The sequence below is a fragment of the Merops nubicus genome, unplaced genomic scaffold (genome assembly GCF_000691845.1).
Source record: "Merops nubicus isolate BGI_N331 unplaced genomic scaffold, ASM69184v1 scaffold13837, whole genome shotgun sequence".
In the NCBI taxonomy this organism is placed as follows: domain Eukaryota; kingdom Metazoa; phylum Chordata; class Aves; order Coraciiformes; family Meropidae; genus Merops; species Merops nubicus.
The window spans coordinates 21,215-30,842 of record NW_008618421.1 but is presented as its reverse complement, the minus strand read 5'-3'; the positions used below and the strand labels follow the sequence as shown (position 1 = coordinate 30,842).

General features: G+C 35.5%; 1 protein-coding gene across 1 annotated transcript in view; it reads left to right on the top strand.

The window, feature by feature from the left end:
• Positions 1-1,200: 1,200 nt before the first annotated feature.
• The window catches only part of LOC103775973 (glutamate receptor ionotropic, delta-1-like), a gene marked incomplete at both ends in the record, with an annotated part of 23,416 nt that continues 14,988 nt past the window's right edge, over positions 1,201-9,628 (top strand). The window contains one exon of the mRNA XM_008943452.1: positions 1,201-1,254. Within this exon, the coding sequence (XP_008941700.1) occupies positions 1,201-1,254 (54 nt within the window). The remainder of the gene's footprint in view (positions 1,255-9,628) is intronic.

Genomic DNA, 9,628 nt, shown 5'->3' with positions numbered 1-9,628 from the left:
TTTTTGAGGCCACACACAATGAAGAGGGTGTGGAAATTATCCAGGTTAAAACCAACCAACCGAACAAAACCCAACAGTAACTGGAAGTATTTTATTTATCTGTATTTTTAGTTTTAGCCAGGTTCATTTCAGTGATTCACAGGATCATTTATAACACTGCAATAAGAATATCTGTTTAATAAATGGGGACATATTGGCACAGAAGAAAGTGGTTGAAGGCAGGAACATTCAAAACTTTGTGTGATGAACTGCCTCCTGAAAGACATGTGTGTGCTGGGACTGTCCTGTTTTATTGGGGGAGATGAAGCCACAACAGATGCTTAAGTAGTCCATTAGCAATATCTTTACCACTGCAGTGTACTCCTCTTGATGCTTGGTCTTGCTTTATTGGGCTCTAAAGTATCTTGGAGGGAGCTTGTTTCAAACAAAGGAAGCAATTAGAAGCTTCTGTGTATATTGCCAAATACTTGCACTGAGGTCCTCAGTGCTAGTAGTGATTGTCTTTGCAGTCTTTCCCAATTTTAACATCTTAGTGAACCACTAGGATTACATGTGTATGGAGAAATCTGTTGTCTGGTGAGATGGGCTGTTTCATGGACGTGGTGATGACCCAAGTCCACACCAAGAAACTAGAAGAAGTGTTGATGCAAATAATTTGTTTTTCTTGGGGAAAATAAATATGAAGAGAGGAGGACTCATAAGAACTTCACTTTGATGCCTCAGAGTGGTGTTTTTCATGAAGTTGATTAACTAAGAGTTCAACTGCAGGGTTGTAAAGAGGCAGAAGGAATGTATTTCAGGAGACATAATGAAAGAAAAGCAGCCTACTAGGATGCATCAGATCTGTTATATGGAAGTCTCATGAACTGCATGTTCTGTGTGCAGATGGTCATCATAGGTACCATGCTGATGTACCACCCTGCTCCAGGATGCTTTAGGAGTACATCTAGGCAATATCTTCATGGTACAGGGTACTTTGGTTTCCATACTGAAGCCAGAGAAGTGTGACTACCATTAAGAAGATGCCAATCAGTGAAGCTGCAGTGAGAGAGATGCAAAGAACTGTACTGAAAAAAAAATGGCCATAGCAATGAAAGCAATCAAACTGAGCTCTCTGGTCCTTTTGAATGCAATTTCTTTCTGGAATATGCTTCATGTGTGTTACTTTTATTATTATATTTCTTTTTTTTATTTTTGTAGGCTGTGGAAACCAATCTTGCATCAAAGGATAGTCATTGGGTCTATGTAAATGAGGTAAGAAAGTAAAAAGTGACAATATAGCTTGATATATTCACTCATCACTGTCTTGTTTCATATGTTTGGAAACACCAAGCTGAATATACATTTAGCACTTTGCCTTTTTGAATGGTACAAGATGCAAACTCTGTGTGCTAGGGTGTTGTCTGTCTCAGCTGAACTGGCATAGGTTGAATATCAAAGGTTAAAATAAACTTTCCAATAAACCTCATAGCAGCTGGGAAACTTTATTTTTACCTTCATGTTAACCCTGCTTCATTAGCTATTTAGGAAACAGAGAATATCTCAAAAAAACACCATAAATACATGGATCTATATCTGCCAGAATCTCTCCCCTCACTGCTATGAAATCCTGCACTCAGATACAGGAGAGAAAAGAAAACTGAGGCTGGTTGCAGGCTTAGCTTGTTTGAATATACATTCCCATGATACACAGCTCTTCTCTAGTGCAGAATCATGTTGATGTTTTGGCCAAGGTCCAAGAAAACCTAGATTTAAATGTGATATTTCTTCTCTGCAGCAAATCCTGCTACTAAGATTATTTATTTTACCTTAGTACCATGATGCTCTGATGAGAATTGATGCAGACTCATATTTGAAAAGGAATAGAAAGCTTCAAATTCTGTACCATATATAATAATTTATAAATCCCTGATTGTTCAGGATAAATTATACTATTCTACATATTTCTGGTGTTAATAATGATTTGTTAAAAGGTAGGAAAATATCAAACTTAAAAAGAATCGCGTTCACTGTTTTATTTTTATATTATAAAGGGATAGCTTCTAATTTAATAACCAATTAATTTCTCATTCCTTTCTTTGCACCTAGCTAATGATTTTGGATACACTACTTTTAATAGTAGCTATAAATTATATTGTGTAGCATTAGGCTCTGTAATTAAGTGGGGGTTAGGGAAAGCAAGTTAAATCTCTGCTTATAAAGGCTTTAAAAATTCTTTCTATCCTTGTAACAATTAAGTACCTCCTGATTTGTCAGCTGCAGTAATAACACACTACAAAATATCAGCAAGATGCCCAGAGAGTCAGTGTTTATATTCACATAAAGATAATATGGTGCATATTTCTCTAAATATTTATAGAGAGGGAGCGCTCGTGAATTTGTTATTGCTGCTGTTGTTCAGATGTTAAAAATCACTTCGTGAAGCCTGAGTCTGTAACAGCACAAATAAAAACCTTCAATGCTCATGCATGAACTTGTGCTTGCATGCACAAACACACCACACAGGCTGGCAATTCTGCTTTTATTTTAGGAACTTTTATGTTTTTCTCTTCTATGGCTAAAGACTGGGGAGGGAAGCTATGATAAATCTAAAGAATAACTTTTTAGTGGAAAATATTAGTGCACGTACTTACAAATGTCTCAAAATGCAATTAAATTCAGGCAGAAATTTCTGAAAATTTGAAATTTTTCACTGTTATGAAACACTGGAGAATTGTCAGGCAAAAAGAGGCAGAAATGCATTGATTATATTTTGTTTTTAACAGAAAAGTGTTGGGCTTTGTGTGCTTAAAGCTCCTGTGAAAAGAAAATACATTAAGCATCCACGTGGATGTATCTGAAGGGGCTCTAGTAGGAAGAGGGCACAGGGACAATTATTTCCATTGAGGTTCTTTGCATGAAGAGTATTGGACAGTAAACAGGCTTTTTAAAAGGCCTCTCTCTCTTCCAAGAACTATTCAAGGGAACTATTCAAGATTGCCTTACTTGAATTAAATCTACCTTGCTCTGTATTGACAATCCAACAAATATTTGGGGTTTGTGTGTGTTTTTCACTCACCTTTAGGGAAAGGGTAGTGAATTGGGTCTTGGATTCATTATATGGAGTTGGAAGGATGAAACATTACGTGGCAAATCTTGCAGAATATGCAGTGGTGGGTCTTTGCAGGCAATTTCATGCCCTCCCTCATACGTCCTATCTGAACCCATTTTTTTAAAAACATCTTACTCTGTTAAAAAAAACCCTATTTCTAAGTATATCTGCTTCTCTCATTTCAGACATTTTTACATTTCAAACTTGCAGAGCTGTCAAAAGCAGTGGAGATTTGAGGGAAAAAAGGAAATGCATTTCTTACCAGCCTCTCCCTTTTTAGATGTACATTTCAGCATCTTCACTTTTATTTGTCTGGAAATAGTAAATCATTCCTTGCATTTGTTTAGGTACTGTTGCTACCTGAATTCCAAGTTAAACATGCCAAGAAGCTTTTTACAAGCAAGAATACGTGTGATTTCTCTATAAATCCTTGGCAAAGAAAAAACTCTTCAGGACAATGACTAGTCCATGCTTAGCTTTGTCTCCAGAATAGTCGAAAACATTTTAGTACCATTTAATGTTTTATGAATTGCCAACAACCATAAATTTTGACCCTAAGGAATATCAGCTAGAACATAGCTGGTGTTCTGCTTGTACCTTTGCTATTCATGCCTTTAAGTGCTGATGAACTGACCTACCAGTAAATGTGTGATATTTTTTTCTTGTGGCTTGACTCGTATAGTTGTAGATTCTTTTTTTGGGGTGTTTACTTTCTGTTTGTTTGGTTTGGTTTTCCTCCTCTTTTTATTTCTTCTTTTTATTTGTCTCTTCCATTTCTTTCTCTTTGCTGCCTGACATCAAGCATCTTTGTCAGCTTCTCCTGACATTTTTCATTCTCCCCTTCTCTTTTTCTGTCTGCTGTGCATTGCCCTGGGCATATGTCTGTGAGAGAAGCACAAGAGCAATACTTGAAACTGAATTTGTATGTGGTTGTACTAGGAGCAATGCTCTAGGAGTCTGTGTCTGCTTTTTTATTAACAGCAGTAGTAGATCTGGGGGTATAAACAGCACTAGAAAACATGTTTCCCATTTTGTGGGACATTTCATAGTTTGGAAATTTTTCTCCCTTCCAAGGGGAGAGAAAAGATAAAAGGAATTTTTCTGCAAAAGTGGAATTTGTACCAAAAAAAAAAATACCTAAACTCAAACCAAACACAGCATTTTATACCTCCATATCAATATATTCTAATTCCAAGTTTCTAACACTCATTATTTTTACATATAAACCAATAAAGTACACAAAGCAATCAAATACTCTTCAAGGAAATGGAGTGGGTACTGAATTTCAGTGATAACTCAAATTAGTTATTTCACTGTTATCACATCTTTAATTCCTTTTTCAACTTTTGTCACTATTTAGAAGTGTGACTGAAAATTGTAAGACATGGTAGGACAAAGCACAAGGCTTGAGATAGGAGATAATTTTTCATGAAGGATAGGTAGGGATGAAGAAAAAACAACGTTGTGTTGTTGTTGCCTGTCCAAACCATATGCACTTGCTCTGAAGATAAGAAGAGGTGTAGATCCAACTTGTTGAATAGCTGTGTGAAAATACACAGGAAAAAACATAGACTGAGGAAGACTTTTTTTGAAAGTGCACTTTTGAACAGAAATGCCTCAAAGACAAGAAACTGAGATAATGGAGGGGTTTAATTTCATTGGCAGTAGAAAAAAGTAATGTTGGGATATGTACAAGGCTTCATGATATCCTGTGATTGACAGTGTTACTCTTACATGTTTAAAAAGTTAAGGCAGCCATCAGTTCACATTTGATAGCAAAAGGGCTGTGGAGTTCTGTGAAGATGAAGGTATTATAAAGTATTGTTATGGTTCCAATGGGTTGTCTTTACAGATCTTGAGATCAGAGACAAATTCTTAAGAAAAATAGTTGAGGGAAAAAAAAAGGTCTGAGGAAGAGTGGAAAAAGGGCTGAAAACTGTAATGAAGTAAATGGTTATAAAATGAGGCTGATGTGCAAAGTTACTCATACTAAGGGTCATGAGAAGCAACAAGAGGTGAGACATAGCAGAAGATAAAACAAAGTGTAAGGGGTTTATTTAATGAAAAAATGAGTTTTTAATGTTTTTACTGATGATTCTGGTTTATATTGAAATTGTAATTAGACTGTTAAAAACATATTGTAGGAGTTCCAGTTTATTTAGATAAATCTGAGGCACTCCACCAGGTGAGATTCAGTATGAAGAAGTGCTAAGTCTTTCAGGTGTGTCTACAAAATGAAGTATAAATCATAAGAATCTGCAAGAGCAATTAGAATCCTTTTGTATAACAAACAGAATATTGATCAATACTATTATGGTCTTGCAGAACATGCAAATCTAGTCCTCAGATATGTTACTGGAAACAATAAGTTAAGGTAGGCAATTATTTTAATCTGCTTGACATGAGCTTGGCCTTGTTGGGAAAGTATTGCAAGTTTTGGACAAGGCACTTTAAAACAAAACAAGAGAATGCAGAACAATTGTGAGAATACAGAGAGCACCTAGTATGAGGAAAGTTCAGTGAAATAAGACTCATGAGGAAAGGCTGAAAGAATTAGGTTTGTTTCCTATGAAACTCAGAAGGTGGAACAAAGGTATAGCAGTAGAACAGATCTAATTAAAAGAAAAATATGAGCACATGTTCACTCTGGAAAGATAAAGGAAATGCAATTTAATATTCTGCAGTAAAAATTAGATTGGGTATTGGGAAATGGTTTATGATCTACATATGGTAATGAATAGGAACAACTTGGTTACTTTCTTTCATCTCATCATCTCTCTGTAGTCTGCTATTTATTTTTCAAATAAATAGTTAACTAGTTAAAAGAAATGAAATTTTTATTCTTGTTTTTCAGCATCCTGCTTAGGTTGTGTAAATCTGCTAAATATTTTCAGATCTCAGCATGGAAAGAGAAATATAACTGTATTATGAACACCACTGGTTATCTTCTGATCTGCATCTTCTGTTCTAGCTCCTTCCACATCTTTTGTCAATATGGGCATGGAAGTGACAATTTATACAAATGGTGACTGCACATATTTCTGGTCAAATTTATTCAATACATTTGCTGAAAAACATGATATTTAGGGGGACTGTGACTAATATTTGATTTCCAATCATCAGGGAACTCCATCCTTCTCTGTCTGCTACTGAGCAAGTTAAAGTGATTGCATTTGATGAGACTGACAGCCAAATCCATCCTTGGGGTAGCCCCAGTGATTTGACTTAGCCAGGGATGAACCTAGCATCATATTTCTTGATATTAATAATTCCAAAAGGATAATATTGTATGTGGTTTTGATAGAAAAATAGCTATTAATGAATTCCTGGCACTTTCAGTGCTTTAAAAATAGATTTAATTACAAGGTGTAAAAAATAAGTCTGAAAACTAGGGTTTAGAGCCTCTTACTTGACTACAGTTTTAATGTATTGCTTTTCCATTGGATTGATTTTCATTGATTCAGATTAACCCTCATCAGATCAGATACAAAAGGATATTTGCTATTAACAAAAAATAACTTATTATACTGTTTTGTTGATGTTTTGGGTTTTTTTTTTTCCTTAAAACTGCCACATTCTGTATCACATGGAATAACATGTTGAAGTTCAAACCATACCCACTTCTAAACTCTCAAACTGGAACTGTGGGAATGGTGGGGAGGACTAGTGGAAATTTCATTACTTGTATAAATTATTAGGTCCTCTCTAGGAAAGGAATGTGTTGGGGGGACAGGAAAAAATCCTCCTCATAGATAAAAGTACCAACTCACACAGGTATTTGTCATGGCATGATGCTTCAAAGAAGAGAGGAGTTCTTTCTAATACAGCAAAAGTTATTCTGCAAAATAAGTGTCATGCATTTTTCCATTTGCCTCTTCCTGTGAATTACTGTAAGTTTTCCAGAATTAAGCTTTATAAAGGAGGGAGGAATCATACTCTTGATTGTCCTGGTAGATGCACTAGCACAGTTCTTGGTGTTTGTATGTGGTCATGGAGACTGCACAGTGGGTGATTATATCTCTGTATTGCACAATTCAACATATAATTTAAAGCCCTTCAGAGTAGCTTGACTCTGAGGTTGAAGAGTTCATTTCTTTATCACTAAAAGATGCTTCTGCTGTTATTTGTCCCATTTAAAACCAACCAAACAAAACCATCAACCAGAAAACTTAAGCTGTGACCCTTCAGAGTGGATAGCATCAAGGTAGGTTGTATTTATAATGAAAAATCAAAGATGCTTTTTTTATTGATAGGATGTAGTAAGCTACCCAATTTTGTACTAACCTGAGCTTCATAATTAGGGATTTAAAAAAAAAGAAAATAAAAATCAATAGCTTTATTTTGCTTCTTAGGTCCAGTGCTAACCATAAATACATTTTAAAAAAAAAAAAGTCAGGAACCATTTTCTTATGGGTGAAAATCTATTTTTCAGTGAGAAATCTGAAATAAATATCATGAAGCTATAGAAATGGAGCATGGCATAGATTACAAATCTATGTAGAAGACAGCTGAAATTCTTGTATGCTTTAATTGAAAAATTAAACTGTAATTAACATCTAGAAAAGGATGCTTTGGGATATTTTGTCTTTTTAGTCCCCAGAAAAGATGATTTGGAAAAGTCAGAGGCAGTAAGCACAAGGAAACTACTATAGAAATTGCAACCATAAAGTATGTGGTTAAATTCTTCCCAGCTCTGATGATACTTCTCAGAAGAAGCTATCATAGTTGAGGAGAAGAGAGAAGTAAAGTAGGAAAAAAAGGTTTTCTAATTTCTTTGGAAGTAATAAAAGATTTGGAAATACAGAAAGAGTCCACATTTCATCAGTGGTGAGGAGCCTTAGACTGCAAGTTAGAGAGCGAAGGGACTTGGGGAACTCTGAGCCTTGTTGAAATGATGTTATCCACATCACTTAAATACAAGTCAAATATTTTACACAGCAATTGACCTTATTCTTCCTTTTTTGGACAGATGACACTCTCCAAATGATGCTGGTGGTGCTGCCAGCAGATGAATTCCTAGGTCTCCAGCAGATTAATAAAACTTTTTCAAAGTCAACCTAGGTGATCAGTCAGAACAAAGTGCTGAAAAAGATTATTGATGCTTTTTCCTTTCTCCTTTCAGAGTGTTCACTCAAACCACATTTCTACTAATCCTTTTCTGGATCAATTCTCTTCTTTCTACTGTTTTCATAGGTCTTTTAATTCACCACTCTTTCACCATCTGTGGGAGGCAGTTTGTTATATGTGCTGGACAAGAAAGTGTCCTATCATCTCTCTGCTGGTGTGATGTATTTCATACCTTCCATGTATATCCTGCAGCTCCATTGCTTCTGCCAATAGTTTTCTTTCCTTCCACCACATCAGACACGACCAGTATATCCACAGTTATTTATCCTCTTGATTTGAGAACCATATGGTTTCTCAACTACTATTTGGGTGATTCTGTCGTATTTTCCTCTATAAAATATTTTTCAAAGGTTGAGAAAAATGAGCAGAAAATGGAATAGTAATTAGAAGATAAAATCTATCTCAGCAAACTACTTTTTCCCCAAGGGTAGCATGTAGGAAGGTGTTAGATAATACACTATGAACAGTGTTTTCCTAGAGCAGGGCTTGTAGAGTAATCTTGTGGAAACATGACTTCAGAAGAAAGATCCCTTATGAATCCAGTGGTTGTTCTTCACTTTTTTTGGGAAAATATTTTTGCCTTTTTTTTTTTTGTAGAAATTCCTATGTTATATGCACTTAGGGTGATCAACAGATCATAGAATCATAGAATTTAGGCTGGAAGGGACCTCCAAGATCATCAAGTCCAACCCTTGAGCCATTAGGGCTCTAAAGTCCTCTGCTCAAACAGATCAGAATCTGTCAGGGTTGGAAGGGACCACAAGGATCCCCCAGTTCCAACCCCTCTGCCATGAGCAGGGACACCTCCCAATTATGAGCCTGTGCAAATTGTTATAGCTTCATTTTTACTTGGATAGAGCCAAGACTGTCTGATAGACTGGAATTGTGCTCAGGCTTTCTCTCCATATGGAACTGTCAAAAGATTTTTTGTTTTTAAAGCAGCAGTATGTGTCATGATACTTGTGTTTACTTTGATCACAAGGAGTTAATAAATCTACATTTCCCCATATCTTATTTTTTTTTCTGGAGAAAAAGGAGACTTTTTAATGCTAGTTTGTGGATGCAAGTAGGGCAGATATTCTAAGATCTTTTAAAATTATACAAAAATACACAGACTAAAAAAAAAATTGTTTAAAAATTAAATAGAAATACAAGGAACATGCTGTGGAAGATTTCTCAGGATTTAGAAAATTACACAATTCAGTGCAAAACTTACAATTAATTACAGTTTTATTCCAGGTACTTTGTACTTACCTTTTGCCCAAAGAAATCCTGCTTCTCTCCTTTTGGCTGCTATCTTTGACACCACAGGATTTATCTATTTATTTATTTTCACCAAATTGTATCATTTTCATATATATACTTTAAAGTAGACATATACATGAGACTGTACTGCACGTGTACCTGCAT